Source organism: Leuresthes tenuis, unplaced genomic scaffold (assembly GCF_036924035.1).
Source record: "Leuresthes tenuis unplaced genomic scaffold, fLeuTen1.0.hap1 SCAF_17, whole genome shotgun sequence".
Lineage (NCBI taxonomy): Eukaryota > Metazoa > Chordata > Actinopteri > Atheriniformes > Atherinopsidae > Leuresthes > Leuresthes tenuis.
The window spans coordinates 6,897,043-6,919,473 of NW_027325371.1; the positions used below are offsets into that span (position 1 = coordinate 6,897,043).

The window sequence follows — 22,431 nt, forward strand, 5'->3', positions numbered from 1 at the left end:
AACTAGCAAAAAAAAATACACCATTTAAAAAAAAAAAAAAAACAACAACCACACAATACCAATTGAAAAAGAAAGAAGACCCACCTTCAAATCAAAGATTTGACCATAAGGACAAAGTATTTCTTACAAGGTCCTCCAATTAGATAAGTACAACCTGAGAAGAACAACAGCACATGTCCCACCGTGTCATTATTTAGTGAACAAAAACTAAGACAAAATGCAGAAGCAGTGTGTCCACCCTTACTGCTTCCATAGGAATTAAGAGGGAAAGTAATCAAATGAACTGATCATCAGTAAGTGCGAGCACCTCTATAATAGCAGAGGTTTTGTCACTTTGGACTATTCAGGTGTGTGTTAACATAATGCCAAGGAGGAAAGACGTCAGCAATGATCTTAGAGAAGCAATTGATGCTGCCCTGATGATTTTACCTTTTTTTACAATGTACAAACATTATAACCTTGAATCTGAAGAAGGGGCGAGTTTCTTTTCCAGCACACAAAACGAATATCAAGGAGCATCACGAGTCAAGTGTGACGAAGGTGAACAAACCAAATATAAACGGAAGCAAGTTTTCTTTCAGAGAATTTACCCAGAAATCTATCACCGCTGGTTTTAAACATGAGATAGTGACAAAAAAAAAAAAAAAAAAAAAACGAATTTTTTTTTATTTGCATGTCAGAAAGCTGCAAAAAGGCTAGACATCTGCTAGTTTTTTTAACATGAGCAGAAAGAATTGGTAAATCAGCAGCCTGGACAACAAGCATTTGGTAAATGAATGTGAAAACATTCCCCTGTGAAGTTCCTGGATGTGGGTCTCTGCTCCTCTGTATATAAATGTTCAATAAAACATGAACAAAAACATGCTGGGTGGCGGTGCATGTGTGAACACAATGACAAAGTCCTCTGCAGTGCTGATTAGAAGCCTGCGTGGCGTTTCCTTCCAGAAACGCATCGAGCGCTGGAGCATCTGCAGATCAAGTGTGTGAATGTGTGCAGGCACAGTAAAGGCATCGCCGGGGTGTTCCCTCACAGCTTCATTGTGTAGTTTGCAGGAAATAACCCGCTATTCCCCCTCAGCCTCCCTCTCCACCATGACGGGTCAGAGTGATCTAGCACCTCGATGATGTCACCGGCACAGAAGCCGAGCTCGTCGTTCTCCTCCGCGGCGAAGTCGTACAGCGCCTTCACCTGCACCGTGGAGGCCCTCTGTGGGAGAACAAACACAGATCAATGCTTAAAAAGGGACAGGATTTAAATATCCCCTTCAGAGTAACCACCTTTTACATGCCAGCCTTCCTCCGTGATAATTCACATATCTGGGAACCATGAATTCATCCCCAACAGTTCTATGATCTCCCAGAGGCACTTTTATATTTTTCAATGTGTCACTGGCGAGCAACATCTGCTGTGTCTGGTTTATAAGCAGCTGGAAGGAAGGACGTCAAAGCTGACAGTGCTACAAGATCCACAGCTTGATTGCGGCACTTTGCATTAGGAGTCTGACATATTAAAAGTTTTAATACCCCTCTGAAATTAATCGAGTGCCACATTATCAGTTTTACCATCGTTTTCTGTTGATCTTCCAAAACAGTCACAGATTTAAACTAACGAATTCAAACTAAATACTAACGTCAGTGTGCTGACATGCCTCTGAGATTATGCGGCTGGTTGTTGACTATGTTAACCACCTTCCTGTAGGTTATCATTATTAAAGGAGAGCAGGCTGACCTGAGGCACAGGCATGATCTCAGATGTGCGGCGGGAAGGATGAGCAGAGCTGATGGGGCTGCTTCTGCCTGTGTGGCCGATGGTGGAAGCTCGCTCCTCCAAACCAGGTCTTCTGGCCTGGGAGACAAGATGTAGCATACCTATTCATATTGCTATAACAGCCTTAAGAAGAAATAATAAAAGGGCCCCATGTCTTGTGTGGATCTAGGATTTAACAGTTCAATTGGACTTTTGGGGCCCATTTGAATGGCTAAATGACCACTTCTTTTTTATAAAAGAGATGGGGCACCTTTTCCCTGTAAAACTAAGGGATCTGGCCAAGAGGCAGAATTAGGACTGTGCCTACAAGAACTTTGCTGTTTTGACAGTAAGCATTCATGAACAAAGCCTTTAAGACTGTATTTATAAAACATTTACTTATTTCTGAGATCAAGATCTGTCTGTCTCAGACAAAAATACAACAAAGACAGTAATGTGTACCATCTGGCTGTGAGTCTGGTCTGAAGATCTGCGCTGCGACGCAGTGACGGGTGCAGCTGAGCTATGCTGTTCAGGCAAACTTCCCCTCTTTACCTGCAGGAAGGATGCAGACAGGAAACAGATAATGAAGCGCAGCTGATATATGTACATCAGGGGATATGAGTAACAAACCAACCAGACAACTCTCGTCTCTATCTATGTGTTCAGAAAAAAATCTAATGATTTTCATGTTAAGTTTGACTGTGTGGTTTTTCTCGTGAGAGAAAAACTAAGAAGTCCTATTAAACCGAAACGGTGATTGAACCTAAAGGGGAAATATTGAAATTGTGTCTCCTCGTTACACAGTAAACAAACAAGCCAAAAAAATGCGTCGTATTCCCTTCATCCCCTAAAATTATCTAACTGAATGCACCGATCTGCAAAGCTCATAAACCAATATTTTATTCAGAATAGGACTTTGAAAGTGAGACATTTTACCATTTCATGAAAAATATGGGCTTATCGTGCATTTGATGGCAGCAACACGTCTCACACAACCCAAAAAAGTTGGAACGGGTCCATGTTCACCACTGTGTAGCCTCCCCTCGGCTTTTAACAACAGTCTGTAAACATCTGGGAGCTGAGGAGACCAGCTGCTGGACGTTTGGGAGAGGAATGTTGAATCTTCTTGTCTAATAAAGGATTCTAGCTGCTCAACAATCCTGGGTCTCCTTGTTATATTTAATGTTTTCAGTTGGTGAAACTCTTCTACAGTGAAGCCATGCTGTTATAATAGATGCAGTATGTGGTTTATCATTGTCTTGCTGAAATCCCTTGCTGAAAGGCGTTTCCTGAAAAAAATATCATCTGGATGGGAGCATATGTTGCTCTAAAACCTGTATATACCTCTCATACAGCCTCTTCTTTGTATGATAGAGTTTTAACCTGCATTTGTGGATGGTACGGTGACCTATGTTCACAGACAATGATTTCTTGAAGTATTCCAGAGCTCATGCAGTGATTTCCATGAGAGAATCGTGTCCGTTTTTAATGCAGTGCTGCCTGAGGGCCAGAAAATCAGGCATTTTTATACCCAACTATGTTACTGACTTGTTGCCAATTGACCCAATCAGTTGCAACACGTTGCTACCAAAAATACAATGTCAATATTTGATATTGTTTCTACAGTAAATACGGGTTTATGAGAATTACAAATCATTACATTCTGTTTTTATTTAGATTTCACACAGTGTACCAACTTTTTTTGGAATTGAAAATGTGTATGAATCAGAGGGATTTCTTGTGTAAAAGAAGTGCCTTTAATGTTAGAATGGATGTCTATGTATGAGTCACAGTGACTCGAGTCATGGTAATCCTAAAAAAAATTTAAGTGCTGGGGAATCCCAAAGCGTCAGAACAAATTCGGTGGAATTAAGTGTAACTTCATCAAGAACTAAAAAAAGATGTTGAACAGTCCATTTATTTCAAATAAAAATGCAAACATTTCCAACATGTTCTTGTTGTAATTTTTTTTAGAGTAAAACAAGCAGTCAACACAACAACTACTTATTTCCACGTTTGAACTGTAGTGCACTAATGACAGTCTCCATATCACAGATTCAACAAAACCTGAGAAACCAAACCCATAACGCCTGCAGGTTAGGCTTTATTTTCATAGGTGGCAGCCTGAACCAAGGTTTATCAAATGGCAGCATTTAGCATCACATTATTAGCTCTGTGCATTTGAATATGACCAAGTAGCTGCTCATATCATTGAGAGAGTCTCTACCACTGTTTCACTTCCCTCTTTCTGGACCATTTCCTGCAAATTTGTGTGCATGTATGTTTATAAATTATACACAGCTCATTATGTGTCTCCTCTTATCAGTGTATCCCTTCTCTGCCATTAATATAGACACATGGGGTGCCATAACTCTAGAGCAGAGTATATTTTCCATGCCACACAGCTACAAATATTGAGTCGAATCAACAGATGCAGACATATAAGCAGTGAGGAGAGGTGGCGGAGCTGACGATGTGACAACTCGCCACAATACTGTGAAACAAAGCTTCTCAAAAATGGATTTCCGCAGTTAAAACAAGTGTTAATCTGTCAAAACAAGGCCCCCGTTGTGTTCCAGTAGCTTCTTATTCAGAAACTAAGCTCTGGGTTATTCTCTCTGTTAAGTTAAGTCTGATGTTAACTTATGTCCAAACTATTTTTAGGAATGGAGGCATAAAAAACCCCCAAAAAAACTAACTGTAATGACAAAAGTTCAGTATCCATAAGTGTAATCAATTCCTAGAGAAAGACTTTAAGCCTTTAGTAAATATTCACAGAAACACCCGATTTTAGAAAACGCAAAACAATTATTAATTCAACGATTATGAGAAAGGATCGTGTTAAGTAAAGAGAAACAAACAGTTAGTAAAAGGGAAAAAAGAGATGAGAAATGAGCCAATTATCATAAGATCAAGATCTTGATCGTAAAAAAAGTCATTATCATTAGAAGAGCAGCTCAAATTCCAAGAAAAGCCCTCATGAATACAAAATACCACACAAGAGCTCAAAAGAGCTCAGATATACTTGAGAAGTTGACAGGATTTGGCGAAAATAACTGCAAAATCTGTCATTTCCAATTAAAATGTTCTTTCTTTTTATCAATACGATGCACTTCATTATTATCAAACTTGAAAAAAAACTTGAGAATCTCATAAACTAAAGATCAGACTGATAATCATTCACTGGCAGTTTTTATCAATATAGGACAACATTTTCTGTACCTTCCATTGGTGTTTTAGCTGTCAGCGCACTTCACTTTATTCAAGTAGGTAAGAATTTGCTGTGGTATTTTGGTGCAGAAACACAACCATAAGCAGATAAATCAAAGTGAATAAAGATAGATAAAGAAATCAAACGACTAATGAACAAAGAAACAATATGTTGGTGAGAGGCAGTGCAGGTGGGAAATAGAAGTATGAAAAAACTGTGGTCAAATTTATGGGAAATCTGGACTTTTTTGGGTGTTTTTTTATGCTTATTTTCTACCAAAAACATACAGAAACATGTAAAAATCTACATTACTCCTCTCCCACATGTTGCTCTTCATGTCACTTTGATATTTGTTCATTTAAATAGGTTCAGGTTTCAGTTCCTATTCGAGCACTACTGATCTGTCACTTCGCCCGTCATCACCGGTAGTTTCGGATCATTTGGGTGAATTGAGAGACTGTTCTGCAGCTGCTCGCTACTTCCTCATTTCAAGATCTTTGAAGGTGTCTGAAACTAGAAGAGCTGCACCGATACAGCATTTATTCTGCAAGATCTCTGACGATGGTAACAAAAGTTTCACTTAAACTCCCAAATAAAAGTCTGCTTGCAGCGTGGGATAAGAGAAGCTTTTTTTGTTGGGTTGTTTCTTTAAATGAGACACCTGTGCTGAGTTTAAAGAAGATGGATTAAACCACAGAACACATAATGTGATCAGACTTCTGTGTGCAGAAGTAATTATCAAGCTACATGTGGAGTCAACGAGAGGAAGCAGAGTGTTTTAGAGTAAAATAAAGGTTTAAAAATGTGGTTAAGTACTGAAATTATTAGCTGACAACACATTCATCTACAACTATTATTACATTTGATTAATTGTTTAAATACTTTCTTTCTTTGATCTACAATAAATGTCCTGAGGCTTTGAACTTTTGGTCACACATTGTTTATTATTTCCTGGCATTTCATTAAGTAAATGATCGATTTATTTCATCAGTAAATTTGGTGGTTATCTAACAGTATCACAAAAGAACATTTAAGCAGATTTAAAGAGTAATCGTCATAAAAACTATGGCTTTTATTCTCTCAAGGATTCATACTCTCAATTCTTACTCCTTCAATTTTAAATCATGCTTTTTATTTCTTCTGTTTTAATGTCTCTGTAAAGCACTTTGAATCACCTTGTCGTTGAATTGTGCTCTACAAATAAACTTGCCTTGCCTTCAAAGGACACAATTCCAGCAGACGTTTATACAAAATCCCTGCTGCCAATTACATAAACTGATACTAATAGTTCACAATTTTAAAAATGTAAATAGTTCTAAATTAGAGGAGCCCCTTTATTGTAATAAAAGTGAAACTTTAAACAAAATTATCTTTATGTGAGTGTGTATCAAAATGTTGCTGGTTTCAGATTCTTAATTCAGAGGATTTCTTGCTTTTTTCTTGTCTGACTTCAGATTGTAGAGAGAATACCTGGTAGATAAGTCAATAAAGCCTTAAAGTGTTCTCTTATTTCATGGCATAGTCATTCATAAATGGTTTTCTTCTTATTAAGAAATTAAATAAACCAAAAGTGCATTATTCTACCTGGGCCATGGGGGGGTTCCTGCTGTCCGAGCTGCCATCGTTGAGGAAGATCTGTCTGGTTTTAGAGATGGAGTTGGCTTTGTAGAACTCCACCAGCTTGTTCAGAGAGGTGAACTTCTCAGACCACAGGAAGTACTGGCCTTTGTTGTCCCTCATCACTTTGAAGTGCTGGACGTCACCTTCATGCCTGAGGTAAGACGAAGAGTCAGAGAAACTTCACGATCTGCTGCTCACACAGAACATGCATCTACTAATAACTGCATTGAAATTAGAAAAAATTAAATGAAGAGGCCTATTCATGCGAGTTCTCAGCCATTTCCAGGTTATTTGTTTTTATTTTAAATCTGGAGTGTTGGATCAGGTCCAGCTTCCTTTCTGAGGAAGTCTGTTTTTAAAAAACAACCACAGTTTAATGAACGAGGAGAAGCCAGAAACAGTTTAAAACCTGGCAGTGGGTTTGAAATGCTTTTTCACCAGGAAGAAACTAATGGGATTTTGCATGTAAGAGCCTGTTTTTTATGGGGAGTTTCACTTCGTATGGTCACCAAGCGTCATTCCAGTTGCCAGATGTTCAGAGAACTCACAACTAAAAGCAAGTCACTTCCAGGATGACGGTGATTTAAACTTTTTCTTTAAACAATTCCTATATTTTCACTAAGTTTAAAAAATGTGTAAATATAAGTTTGACCTGTCCAGGGTGGTAGCTGGGATAGACCCCAGCACCCCCTCTATCCTGGATACGGTACAGCCGATATGGAATAAATGAAGGAATTAATCGATACTGTTTGATCCAGACATGACCCCTGAGGGGCAAAACATTGAACATGGTTGTCGCTGTTAGTTGAGGGATTGGGAGTGCACATCATCTTAAATCTGATCTTAGCAACCTTCCAAAGAATCATTGGACCACAGATGTTAACATCTGTCCAGAAATTAGGTCTCCTAATATTTATATGTGTCTCATTTCTACGTGAAATGAGGTACATGAGGAAAAACTTCAAAGAGGGATTAGTCAACGAAATTAAGGTGACTTCGACTCCTTTTGACATTCTGGTTGTACACAGAGATTCAAAGCCCCCTCAGTTTTAGAACACTGGTAAAACATTTGACTTGTGAACCTGGGGATCAGGATTAAGCCATCCATCAACACCCAAATAATAAAGTTAACAGAATTTACTCGTTAATATCACTCTAAAGGCATTATGACCAGCTAACATCTGACCCTCATCCACAATGCAAAGTAAAAGAAGCGTTGATACAGAACAGAGACACTAAACAGCCCATCTAGGTTGGTGAAAATATTCTACAATAATGATTTTTTTTAAGCCATATTTTGAGATGATGCAGGTTCATCTTGGTTTACTTTCTATTTCAGTAGAATTCATATTACATTTGTCACTAATCAAATCAGGCCAGAAATGGAGTGGACTTGAGGCCCACTGGGCAGTCTTTGTTGATATGAGATTCATTTCAATCCATTTACTGTGGTCAGTGGATCAGTGGTTGTTGTTAACTTTCCTTTGCATGCAAATTTAGAGCCTCTTTTTCAGACATCCTGTTTCCTTCCCTGAGGCTTCAGCTGTTTCCACAGCTGGATTGTCCTCTGCTGGTCAACGTACAAAACTACAACATCACAGTTTACGGGACACATACTGTAATGATACAGCATGTACAAATGCACAAATAATCCGAAAAGCGCAACTGCTAATGTGTGCAGTTATGGTGCAAGCAACAAGACACCACATCAGTTTAAGGGTCACGTTTTGGACACAAATTCTGTACTAGTTAAGAAAGCTGTCAAGTAACTCATCTGCATCCTCAGACAGACACTGAAATAGCAGTTTTGAAAATGTCAGTGTAGGTGACTGTCTTTGTTTCCTTTCAGTCAGATTGTTAACAAAGAAAAGGACTCATGTACAAATCACATTTTCAGGAGTATTAAAGTATTAGTATTAAAGAAATCAGACAATTCTGACCTTGAAAACAAAACAAAACATAAGAACAAATCTTTTCCGTGGGAACAGTTTGCATAAATACAGACTCTGTAAGGTCTTGTGATTAGAGCATGATCACTTTTATTATTTACAGCCAACTCATGAGACGAGTGGACACGTCTCCTGAGAGTACGCTGAGCTGGTGGTCTGACAAACAGCCACCATGTTAAAGTAAACTGACTTTATGCCTTTGTGCAGTTTACTCTGCAGCTGCCTTTGGCTGTAAATACAAATCATGCAGTTTGCAGTTCATGGGGGAAGCTGAAAGGGTGAGATGATGAGTCAGAGTATATTTCTTCTTTTAAAACAACATACTGTAAACCGATGGGCGTCTAGGGGAAATATTTCAACTAAGCATTTAACAGACTTTATTCACACTTCATAAACAGACAAAACTAAGTAAGATATAATTCAACTCTGTTGGTTCTTCATCATTTAAATTGTTTGTTGTTTTATGAACTCAACTTTTCCTGCTTGGTTTGGAGGGCAACTTTCTGTATTTTCAGAGTTATGGGGAATAAATTCTTGTTAACTCAGCCGTGGCTTGAAAGAATTCTCTAAAAATGACCATAGAACAAGGAATCCTTGGTGGGGCATCCTCAGTTTTTCAACCATCAGATTTTTCTGTTGACTCGGTGACTGCACTGTGATGTTATGTGTAAAAAAAAGCCACAAGTTACACATTAACTGGAACCAATTCTTATTTCTGGTTGAGTCTTTACCAAAATAGGAAGAAGGAGGAAGTTTTTCACAGAAAGTTCATTCCAGAAAATTCTAATCCAAGTTTGAAGGAAACAATAGATAGAGCCGACATGATGCCTGAAACTAAGCATCAACTGCTTAAGTCCTTTCCTGCATACACACAGACACGCACATACAAAAATATCCACTAGATTGGATGCCAGCCCCAATGACAGTCAACAAATTTCCAACTCGTGATCATAGCTGCCGAATTCAGCTTGAACATATCTTAACCGAGGAGCTATAGAGGCTATAAAAAAAGCCGATTTAAAATGATTTACATGACTTACTGTCATGGTCAAAGAATATATAGATCCATGTTTTAAAGAGTCTTCTATGCACAAATGTAAAGTGGAGTGATTCTGGATCTGGAAAAGATCATTGTGGTTGTGTGGCAACACTGCTTTGAGTGACAGGTGTTTGACCCAGTGGACGTTTGGCTAACAGTTGTAGGGCAGATCCTTTCTTTCTTTGATCACTCTTATGTGCTGGTATGACCGCCGTGTCGAAGCACACCGCGTTTAAGTAACTATGCAATAACAGTTGTGAGAATCTTACATTTAAAGTACAAAAAATAACTACAAATATGTATTGTTCAGCTCGGTTTGAGTAATTGATCATTAAACTATGAATGTAAGCTGGTTTAATTTCATCAACCTTTTTGTATTTTTGTTTTTACACTTTCGTTTTGTTATTTTATTATGTGGTTTATCTGTTTATCTAAAATTAATCTATGTCTACGGTCCAATAGAAGCCTCTGAAGATTTGAAAATATCACACTTTTGCAATGAGGAAGCAAAACCTATGAAATTTATGATAGTTTGGGGCTTTTTGGTCATTTTATTGTTTTGTTTTTTGTTTGTTTAAACATTCAGAACACAATCCCTTCATGCTTTGGGCTTGCAGGTGGATTCTTGCTAAAAAGGCATCCTCACAGGTCACTCTTGGCAGCATACACCCATGATGGCAACAGCAAAAGTTTAGTTTACACTTGAATGTCAGGCATATAGACGGTGCCATAGCTTCCCTGTAGCCTGACGTGTACTTCCTAGAAAATGCTCCACACTGCAGCAACACAGAAAACATCAACTGTGATGAGTCTGCTTGCTTTGTTAAAATCTAATCAGAATTATAAGATATAACTGTATCAACAACCAGTATTCTACCAGTCCAGGTATAGTTTAATCAGTTACAGATGTTATCTCATCTGACAGAAGCCCTCTCTACAGTGTTGAAGTAATTTCAGTTAAAATTAGTAACATTAAAAATGTTTTCAGTCAATATCATTTGAAGCAAAAGCATAAAAACTCCACCACCTGATAATCATTTAGGGTTAAACTGATGCACAGAAGTATCAGTCTAACAAAGAAGCATAAACCAAGCGCATATCATGGTGGCTATGTCCATCTTTTATATACAGTCATTGCTTCAAACAGAGTTAAAAACCTAACATGTAATCTAACAAAATAAAGCTTAAAACAATAGGCACGGCTGGTGAACCACTATGCCAGCTTCCTCACAATAGCTCAGGGCAAATTAGGCAAATGGAGAGATGGGGAACATGTACTTCATGTTGTTATTATGCATTGTAAAGAGCTGGTGAACATAGAGCCCTTTCCCATCACATAAGATGACTCCCTCATAACTGGTGAACTAGAAGCCACCTTTGACATTGTCACGGCAACACCACAGTTTCCTGAAAACCGTTTCACCTACTTGACAGAGATGGAAAAGTCTCCAGGAGAGCTTTGGCATCCGCGGATCACAAAGTCTCCCACATCTTTGTGCCTCAGGAGCTCCTCTGCAGCGCTACGACTGGAGTTCTCCCGAAACCACCTGAACAGAGAAACTTCTTCATTATCTTGTGTAAACATACTCTACACACACGTGACAGGCAGTGTTACAAAAAAAAAAACAAAAAAAAAACGGTAGCATGAAACTTCCCTGTTTCTCACCCAAACAGACAGAGGCACCAACATTGCTTTTTTTTTTTTTAAAAAAAAAAGCTCTTTTTCTCATTTACACCATTTTATTGTTTAGCTTTGTCTGCGCTCATGTTGCAAAATGTCTGTTTCACCATCTGCACCAGCAGTATTTAAAGCATGTATGCTTTCATTTGACTTTACTATAGCTGTTTCTTACCCTGGAGTCTGCATGTCAATGTAGTTTTTTGGTACATATCCTTCCTGTCCATTCATCTCAGACTTACACCAATCATCTTCGAGGCTTATAATCTGTCCAGAAATGGAGACAGGAAAAAAAGAGGAGTCATACAGTAGTATGATTGAAGTGAATGATTTCACGATGTAATAATGCACTCACCTTTAGTATATCACCCTTTCTGAAGCTGAGTTCATCATCCGCTGTCGCAGAAAAATCATACTTTCCTCTGGCTTCCATTGTGAGCAGCTCAAGTGTCAAATGAGTTTTAAAAAAAAAAAAGGGGATTAGAGCGATCAGATGAGGTCCACAACAAGCGCTTCTCTGCAGGATGGAAGAGAAATACAAGATGTTTAACATAAAAAGTTCAAAAGGGTAGATTTATGCTCAAGCATCTCGGTCTGTAAAACCATGTCAGTTAAAACCTGTTTTCTGATAGCAGAGAAACGTTTCCATCTGATGAATAAAACCTTTTTTTTTTTTAAGACTGAAAAGCTTCGCTTTATGTTGAGATCACAAGATATAAAAGCTGTGCAAAATGTACTTTTAAGACTTTATCACAACGTTAATGCATTGGCAACATCCAAATAGAGACGCGCAAGAAAATACACAAATACATTTATTCACAGTTATCCGACATATTTGTCAAAAGCTAGTTTGTCTTTGTTTACTTGTTTACTTGCATGGAGTTGTGAAATTTATCTGGCAAACAAAACATTATTTAGCAAAAAAGAAACAAAAGCTTAAATAACTTAGTGGATATCCATCCATCCATTTTCTATACCGTCAATCCGTCGGTCGGGTAGCGGGTGGGCTGGAGCCTATCCCAGCAGTCATTGGGCAAAAGGTGGGGTACACCCTGGACAGGTTGCCAGTCCATCACAGGGCCACATAGAGACAAACAACCATGCACGCTCACGCTCACTCCTACGAACAATTTAGCTTCACCAATTAACCTAACATGCATGTTTTTGGACAGTGGGAGGAAGCCGGAGTACCTGGAGAGAACCCACGCATACACGGGGAGAACATGCAAACTCCACACAGAAGGGCCCCAGGAGGGGATTGAACCTGGAACCCTCTTGCTGTGAGGTGACGGTGCTAACCACCACACCACCAAAGAATATCACATGTGTATAATCAAATGTGTTCACAAGAAATTTTACAAATAGAGACTTTACAATAATTTTCCTTTAAACATTGTATATCTTCCATGCTTTTATTTTAAATGTTAGCTACCACACTAACAAGCTAATGATAGTTATGCTAGTCTGGCAGCTAATGCTAACACAGAGAGGTAAGCATATGTTTGATTTTCAAAGGTCTGTTTGTCCACTGCAGTAACACACTATCAAGGCTTGATTACACAATTAATTTAATTATCACAGCTATTCTTTTTATATCGAACTACCTTTCCCCTACAAAAGATACTTTATAGTCAAATGTTTGATGTAACAAAAGGTAAATCTGCCTTTAATGTTAAATTTCTAAAATAAATGAACCAAGCACACATTCTGTTTATTCCTCCCCTTCTTAGACTTGACTCATCTCACTTTTGTGGTAAAGTCCTAGTTAAATTATCACAGTGGCTGTTTGTTGTTGTACCCAAAAGAAACAGTATTAATACCCAAAACAAATCTCTGCACTGTACAATATAATTTTCATCGTATATCAAACAGGTTGTGTTTTTTAAATAAGAAAGATATGCCACCGAACCCATAACATCTAACTTTGTAGAAGTAGACAAGCATTCATTTTGAAAATTTGTTTAAAAACCATTGACTGTCATCCAGACAGGCAAACTTAATTAAATGCTGAAATTGTGGGTAGATAAATCATATCTTGCAATAAAAGAACAAGCCCTGTTTTTGTTTACCTGCTTTACTGTAAAAAATGTGTTATTGTAATGAACAGCTAAAAAGAATGTGGGATCAGGGCCACAAGTAGTTTGGTTTTAAAACAAATTGTGAGTAAACCGTTTCTGCTTCTTCACAATACGTTTGCAGATCATCTTTTAATTCCAAGTGGAAAATTAGCCCTTCAGATAAAGGCTTATATCAGGTTTGGGTCATTTACAAATCTGAGTAGACTTTAATACTGTACGTTTAGAACATACAAAGAGCTTGTTCCACATATCACTTTTGCCACTATCTCTAAACTGCTCAAACAATTTGTAAACCAAGAAAATGGATAATAATTACTGCATTATTCATTTCAGTTTGGTTATTAGTTAAATAAGTGGGTTTTGTGTTAATCCACTCAACTGTTAAAATCTCACTTCCTGATAATTCACAGCAGGAATGAGAGGGTGCGGCAGCAACATGCGGACCATAAAAGGAACTGGAAAACTTCAATTGTAATGTATTTTTGAAATAGGAAGAGACACACATACCATTTCTCTATTTGAATGAAATTTACAGATAAACGAACATCATGTCAAGCCGGTCACAACGTCATTAGATTAAATGTAATTCTCCAGTTAAAAGCTCTGCTACATGCATCAAAGGTGGAATTGAGGGATCTGAATCCCCTGACAGCAGTTACTGCATCGTGGCCGTTACATTTTCCCACAAACTTGAATAGAGGCTTCATTCGGGTTGTGGTGATTGAGTGGAGGATGTGGTAGGCTTATCGTGAGAGAAAAAAAAAAAAAAAGGCTTTGCTGTTGCTGCATTTGTGCAGGTGTGGCTTTGCAAGTTTACAAGTTTCTTCTTTGAGCTCAAGAACATGAGGAGCAGAGCTGTAAAAAGCAGAGGGTGCCTAAACAGATCCAAGAATCTTAAGAGCCGAATAAACACTTTGCTAAATAGATAGAAAGTGCCAAAAACTGTTCTGTCACTGCTGGCTTTCAAATCCTGGAGGCATTTTTCTAATCAAATGACATACAAATGAGAAGCAGAGTATTGATGAGTGGCACTACAATCTTTTTGTTGATATCAGTCTGGATGAAGAGAAAGAGATCCTGAGAGAAAACCTTTTTCAGAGGATCACAGGTTGCAGTAAAGGTTTAGATTTCAATAAGACAACAACCACAAGCATAACACCAAGAAAACACAGAACTGGTTTCAGATATCCAATGCCTCCTAGACACCAGACAACTCTGAAAAAACTTGAAAAACACCCTCTCGCATCTGTGACATATCACAGCGTTTTGGGTCAACATTTGTAAGACCACAAGTCGATTTTTTTTCTGAGATCATTGCACAGCTTGCACCTGGTGGGCATTCTCAACAACAATTTTAGGTGCAATGTTGGAAAACAGCAATAAAGAGAAAGCAGCAGAGACATTAGTGATTTTATGTTCTGTGTCATAGCTGCTCCTCCTTTCATACGATCCTATTGAACCGGAAGTTTTTCTGCCTCATCACTATGTGGACTCTCAGCTTCCCCTGCTTCCTGTTTGGAAGGGACAACAGTGCACGCCACAACCCTCGTGGGATTCTTCCAGATTTCATTTGGACTGGAAAACTGTCTTTGAAATCACTTGAAAATGTTAAAGACCCAGAATGAGCCATCCAGAATCTGACCTGAGCCAAGGAGGGCATCTATCCATTGATTACGCAAACTGACACCGAGTTTGAACAAAATATTCACATATCTAACTTTGAGACCCCTAAAAGACAAACAGCCCGTTGTTTTCTATAAGATATCGCTTCATACTCAGGTGCTGTGCACAAGTGGATCTCCGTGTGACGTACTGTGGGAAAGCTGAGAGTTTTGCGACTCATTTGATGTGAAAAATTTTACAATATAGTGACCACAGTGGGTACAAACACAAACAAACAAATGGAAGCCACAAAACAGAGGCAACTCATCTAAAAAGACACTTTCCTATAAGTTTAGTTTTCATGTAAACATTCTTGATGCGGAGATTTCAGAATAAAAGGTCTTTAACTTTGGATTTACTCCTTTCATGAGCCTGCAGAAGCTCCCATGTCATGTCCTCAGGCTTTAATGGACAATATTAATTCTTGGAAAATACATCAGACTGTGGTGTGATTTTGTCTTTTTTTCTAATAGGTCACATCTACAGTCATCTCTTAACAAAAAGTAGGATGTAAAAAAAAAAACTTTTATTTTGTGTGAGAGTGTAACTTAATCACAATAACACACCTAGTAGAGATTCTGACAGTTTAGGAGATGAGAAAATGTGCGTTTGCTATAAAAAAAAAAAAGATCAAAATCAAGCATTTACTCCATGTGGTTCTAAACAGGGCTCAATCGACTTTGGTTTATGCAATTTGTAGGTATCTTCCCATAATGGGAAGGGGTTAAAGGTGACTTTCATGCTCCTTTAGGTATATTTCTGACACAATTTAGAGTTCAAAGCTTGAAAGAAGAGTAGAAAACACATCTTTAAAATAATAAAAGTCACATATGTTAGAGGAGACGGTGCAACTGGATTCTGTACAAATTCTGTGAATGAGAACATGCACAGCAGTTCCACAACAGCTCCCATAAATTGAAAAGAACACGGTTTTGATTAGCTAATGATTTACCATCTCAGATGTACAGGCTGAACTAGATATAATTTCATGAAGGACAGCAGATGCCTTTGATTATGTCTTTGCCTCGTCAGCCTATGTAAGTATATGAAAATATCTCCAATATAAATTATATAATTAAGCCAGAACATGTCATCCTGTATGAGAGTATGCAAAGCTAGCCAAGCAGAACAAACACACACATTGACACATACAGATAGAAAAGGTCTGAAACAAATGGCAGCTGTTAGCAGGCGTTAAACTTGGTTTTGTGAGGATCGGGGTATACATGTGCACTGCAAACTGCAGAACTGGGTGCTAGTTTATCAGAACAGAGTAGCAAAATGAATAAATACTACTCTCATTATGTTGTGTAAATGTGGACCATCCAGAGTAGCAATCGCTCTTTTTGTGGGGCTGCAGTTAAATTTTCTCGATGTATGTTTGCCATAATTCCCATTAATCAAATGAATATGATGGAACTTCTTTACACTGACAGAATGAAAGGATGCACTGTAACTTGCAGCGTTAAACCTTGAGTTCAATATTTTATTTTTGATTAATTTCAACGATTAGGCAAGTTCCCGCTTGTGGTTAAGCAAATACAACGTGGAGGAAGCATGAAGGAAGCAACCATAAAAACTCTGATGGTGAACATGATGCACCAGAAAACTGATTATGCATTTCTCAAGAAGAGAAGAGACTCTCATCTGGACTTTTGCTGAAAAGAAAAACTGCTGAATTCCCTCTGATCGCGCCTTTGTTGCTTTCTGTATGAAGGATAACTTCGTGCACAACAGCTCAGCAAATAGTGAGGCCGATTGTGGCTGCAGCGGTCCGTGGATATCAATATATTTACAAAAAATGTCCAAAAGCTGGGTTTGCATTATGTTGAAGCCACTGGGCAACCATAAAAAGCAGCATAATAATACATTTTATTGTATTATTTTTGTTAAGAATAATGGGATAAATCTGTTTTCCAAAAAACCTGGTTCATGTCTCATGAATTTAAAGTGGCTTTTTTTTTGCATTACAACTTCTGATTTAAATGGATATTTTTTGAGGAATGTTATGTAATAGAAATATATGTGAAATTAGAATTAATTCAATTCAATTCTGCTTATTCACACAGCACGAGTTCACAAGAAAAATACATTTCAAATCACTTTAAAGAAAATGTAAACAAGTTCAATACAAGTCCAGTTATAATAGTATTCATAATATGCCAATTCGTTAAAGGTTGCCTTGCTAAGGAAAGCAAAGCATGGCATTCCACTGGGAAATTCACTTCGATGTTTAATCCCACATCCTGAACCTGCACGAGGCAGTGGGCGACAGAGACTTCCAGTAAAAACAAACTCAGGCCGGCTGGAGATGCTAATCAGCTCTTATTGTCCACGTAATTACAGGATGTAACCAAGACCGTCAAAGGATCAATATGACTCTTCAATGCCATCAAATAGAAAATCTTTGAGACTGCCAAAGGAGCATCCCATAGCCACTCTGTGCACACTAATTAACCATACCAGTGTGGGTTGAGGACACTCACCGCTGTCACACGTCAGTATATTACTGCTTATTCCATCTAAATGAGCAGATGCAGTTCAGGTCAAGAAGTGTAACAGCTTCCAAGCATGAGGCTCTAAAAGTTTTAATCATCACAAAAATAACTATTATCAAACTTCTGTTCAGGCACTATGGGAACAGTGGCATGTGCCAAAGTTAACGCCATGATACCGGGCACGCCAGGCGCTGTGGTGTCGTTTTTGTAACCTGCTGGGTGCAGCCCGACTGGTAGGTCCATCTCTGCAAGCATGGGTACGACCGATCAAAAACCCATGACGGTATTCCCGCCGTGTAGCGGAGTCTTTCTTTTCAGTAGTGACACCTACTGTTTGTTGTAGGAATCTCCTGCTTTGAGCTTCTAAAATGGAAAGATTTGGTAGTTTCCTTTATAATCTGTGACTTGGACAAGCAGTTGGCCAAAATGTGGCATCAATAATCATTTTTCTTTTTAAAATGTGCTCAGAAAACATCACGTCACAAATTGCTTGTGCATACAAGTAGCGACAACAGTGCTCAATCCAACAAAGACATGATGGGAAATATCAGATTCATCAAACTATTTAAAAAACACTGTATTAAAAAGCACCCCCGACAGCTTCTGACAGGTTACAAAGTCGATGATTTTTCTTGTATGTTACTCACTGCATGTAGTTGTTGTGAGATAATTAACCGCCTTAACTGCACAACAACTTTGACTTAGCTTTATTTTTTTGTGCCATTCTTATGCGTTCCCACAGCCTTACACCTATGACGCCAACATGCTGAGCAGCTGAATGTTGTATGTAGTAAGACAGTTGAAAAATATATTGGTTGAAGCACAAATAACCGAGAATCTCAGGATTATTACATAATAAGCTAATCACAGTTATTTGAGCGTTACAATCATCTCGATACACCTGCATAAAACAGCTCAATGCGACGAACAAAACCGTTTCACATCACTGTGATAGTGTCGGTTTTCATAGCTCAGGGTTTGACGGCTGCTCCTTCAATGGGCATCATCTTCTTCTGCTGTGGTTTAACAGCACCTGAGAGACGAATGATCGCCACCCGCTGTTTGTCGAGGAGAAATTTTTAGATTCCAACAGCTCCCATTGATCCTACTGTTGTGGACTGAGATCCAAACCTAATCATAGAATGACTGTGGGCACGTCTCAGTTTTAACTTAGATGAGAAAAATAGCCCAATAATATCAAAGAGGAGGTGATTTTATAGGATTCGTTTTTCATATAGCATTACAGTTCTGAAATGGTTGGGATGTGAGAACACAAGCATCCCCTATATTTGCCTCTAACTTCTTGTGGTCTCTTACCTGTCAGCTGTCTAGTAAAGTCTGGGGCAGTTCTTGGAGCATGACATCATGCAAATGTGTCATTTAATGGAGCATTTACTGTAAAGTGTGCACTGATAAGAGTCTCCAAACTCAACAGATGTTAAGTGTTTTTACAGCAGAAGCCAATTGAAGGAAAGTCTGGGTCAATTTTGGTACATCACACTGTTAATGTGTGACCTCAGAGTTTTGTCTCTGATCTAATCTGAACGTGAATGTGAACAAAGACTCTCTGTGCCAAGTAATAAATTGCTATTTTGCAATTATGGATGCAGACAGCAATCAGTCAAACTGTTCTGCCATTTAAGGTTTTCTAAGTTGAGACCATTCTGATTTTCTGTGGTAGAAGTCCTGGGTCTCCAGTTTGATTCAGGAGGTCCTCAGAATCCTGTGTTATGATTATCATTGTGCAGCTTTATCACGTCTGATGTCCTGTCGTCTTTCTCTTTTATGGAGCTGGTCAGCGTATCAGCAGAAAGACACAAACAAAAGGGTTTCCTGTGTTTCTAGCTTTAAAACTCAGCCTAATTGTGTAAGACTTTGATTCAAAATGTGTCTGTTTTAAATAAGATAAAGTGAGGTCAAGCTGCACCATGAATATTTATCTATTTTCTCCATCAGTGTCAGTTGTTTTAGTCTACAAATGTCTAAAAACTTAAGAATAAATAAAGAATATTTTACAGTTAGATGATCAACGAATATAAAAATGTCCCACTGTCCTCTTTGCCCAACCAGTCACTTTCAGACAGTTTTGTTTGATCAAGAAACCACGGAATTGCTGCCGCTCTTATCAGTATTTTTCAGAGCCAGAAACAACAGGCTGCATGTTATAGTTTCAGCTGTATGAAGCGTTGCTTGTAGTGTTGCGTGAACTTTCGTTGCAGTGGCTTTTTCTGCCTCATGCTGATGCACCTGCATCATTAGCTGCCTTGTGTGCAGAGACCCATGCAGATGCACGACTTCAGCATGTTTGACACCTGCTGTTACTGATATCTTTTTATTAAGTGAAAGCATTTCAAAGATTTTCAGGCTACTGCGATACTTCAGTATGTTGGTTAGACAATTGTCACATTCAGAGGCATCAGCTAGGACTGATGGGCTTTTTCTGGACGATATTATCAAAAGAAAACAACAGTTAGGACATGATACGGCAGAATAGGTGGAGGGATGGCAGCATGGATAACTGGCAGCTGAGGTGGCACTGACAAAAATCATTAGTTGCAGACAAAATGCACGTTTTTGTCATTTTATTGGCAAAAATGTTAAAAAATCTACTGCTTTTAGTTTCCTAAATGTTTTCTTTGTAGTCTGAGATTTGGACTTTTAGTTGGCCAAAGTGTGACATTCAAAGAGGGACTTTCTGACATTTCACAACAGCACAGTTCCTACAGTTGCATCTCTAAGCAAAAATTAATCATTATGTGATCATTTTCATGTAAAAACACACACACAGAAAAAATGTTCTCCTCAGCTGCCGCCTTCCTTTCTCTTCAGTGATGGCAAATTAAATACTGGAGGGACTATGTTCAAACGTTTTAGCCATCAACAGATAAAATAACAGCCACATTAATCAGTAATTAGGATTTCTTTCAAATATCCCCAAAAATGGCATCTATCAAAAAAGATCTGCACTGATAATCAAGCATGTAAAAAGATACTCGAAAAAGGACAAACAGCAAAATATCTCCTAAATAATTTGCGCACATCACATCTATCTAAGCAGTATTTTACTTAAGAAAGAGCTCCAGTAGTTTCACCGGCATCAACTATCGAATAAACAGTGCAGGAAAAGCACTTGGTTCCAAACGAAAAGTAGAGACAGATATGCAATCAAGATCTCTACAGACATTAGAAAAGAACTATTCTGCAACACAAGCAACTCTTTGTGATGAATTATTACTAATTCATCTGCAGGATACGTTAATATTTAATGTCAATTTTAAAAAAGTGCAGAAAAAGCAAACTAAAAATGGAGATAAAATTACTTGAAAAAAAAAAAGGCCCAGTCAAGCACTACTCTGGCCCACAAACTGAGTCTCTTTTCATTTCCAGCTACAGGTCAACTAACTACACCAGCTGGTAAATCCTTAAAACGAGCTTTGACGTGTTTAATGGTTACTGGAGAAAATATTTAGTCTGATAGTGAGTTTGAGGCTGACGATGGACGACCCAGCCCGCATTGCTGTCTCCACCACAGGGTGCAGATGTGTGTGCGTGTGCATGGGCGCGCGCTGCTCGGGCACCGCAGATGACCACACCAAACGCTCTGCTGGCAGACGTGCCACTGGTTCAGAAGAACACCGGCGAAATACCACACCGATTAATGTCTTGATCTGTTCGTTTTGACCTGCGTTAACCACTTTCTATTTCACCAACAACCACTTCCACAAGTGAGGGGCATAAAAGCAGGCAGCCGCGGACCAAACGAGCCAATCCAAACAGCAAATAAACGATCATGTAACCAAATGAACACATCAGCGGATTAACGTTTGAGCTGTTTTACAGCTGCGATAAACAATAACTGCAGGATATCGGAGCTCTGATTGAGGTGCAGCCTTAAGATGAAATCTGTGAAAATACCTTCATTTGAACTTTTGAGGATGCGCATTTGCGCAGGAGAGTTTTCTACAAGAGCTTAATTCAAGTTAAAATAGCCAATATATTCATTATAACAACCACTCAGTATTACGATAATGTGCTGTGTAGAGATTAGGGACAGAGAAGTGAGAAACGACAAAAAAAGAGAAAGAGGAAGAGAAGTCAACTGGTCCTAAAATCAGTCATTCTTACGCGGGCGTTTTGTGTTGCTTCTTCTCTTAAATCAATATTGCTCAACTCACCTTTCCTCCTCTCTGGGCTTCAGCTGGACGTAAATTAAGTTTACTTTAAGCCCGACAGCTTCTCCCTCCGCAGTGTGACCGCAGTCGCATATTTGGGACTCAGAAATGTTTGTAAATGGAGTCAGTGTCCAGGTTTGAAGTGAAGGATGACGATCCGGTGAGGCGGTGACTGGAAGAAGCCGAGAGGAGCCTGCAGATGACTAAAGTCTCGTCTTCATGCAGCCTGCGGTCTTACACGCTGATGCATGAAGAGAACCGCCTATGTCCAAATTAAAATAGCTAACTTCCGTCTGTGTTGTCAAAATTAAAAGCTCTGCACAGCACCCTCTACAGTTTTCCTAAATGTGGCGTTTAGATGTTACAAACTCTGTTTGAACTGCATTGGGATATCACTATAGTGATTTATAGGCGATTGATATTTTGAGGAGCATCTTTATTCCATTATATTCTGACATATCAACCGTTCACAGATGTATTTATGCTCAAAAATATTCAAAGCAAAAAAGAAGTGTAAAAATAAAAGCATTGAAAATAACCTCCCAACCCACCATTCCAGCTTCGATCCCAAGGAAAGAAAATTAAATCAATAAAAGAGGCTGGAGATCATAGACGGAGCTACCATGTCAGACCTGGCAAATCATACATCTAAAGGTTTGCAGTGGAGAACACAAGAGGCAGGTAAACACATTTGTAAATGAGTCTAAAATCCTAAAAGGTTTATGTAGGAGCCTAAATATAAAAATAATGAATTAAGAAAACAATATGAAAAGT

The 22,431-nt window shown here is 38.5% G+C and overlaps 1 protein-coding gene across 2 annotated transcripts; it reads right to left on the bottom strand.

Annotated features, from left to right (window-relative positions):
• Positions 1–323: 323 nt before the first annotated feature.
• Positions 324–21,886, bottom strand: grap2a (GRB2 related adaptor protein 2a). Of its 2 annotated transcripts, XM_072369229.1 has the most exons (8): positions 21,661–21,886; positions 11,603–11,764; positions 11,423–11,514; positions 10,997–11,116; positions 6,546–6,732; positions 2,210–2,302; positions 1,730–1,846; positions 331–1,207 (listed from the first exon to the last, which is right to left on the bottom strand). In XM_072369229.1, the coding sequence occupies exons 2-8, from the start codon at positions 11,678–11,680 to the stop codon at positions 1,028–1,030; spliced, it is 867 nt and encodes a 288-aa protein (XP_072225330.1). In that variant the 5' UTR covers positions 11,681–11,764; positions 21,661–21,886; the 3' UTR covers positions 331–1,027. The 2 variants fall into 2 exon arrangements, with proteins under 2 accessions (XP_072225331.1, XP_072225330.1); XM_072369230.1 differs by lacking the exon at positions 2,210–2,302 and having other exon boundaries at positions 324–1,207.
• Between the last annotated feature and the right edge of the window lie 545 nt (positions 21,887–22,431).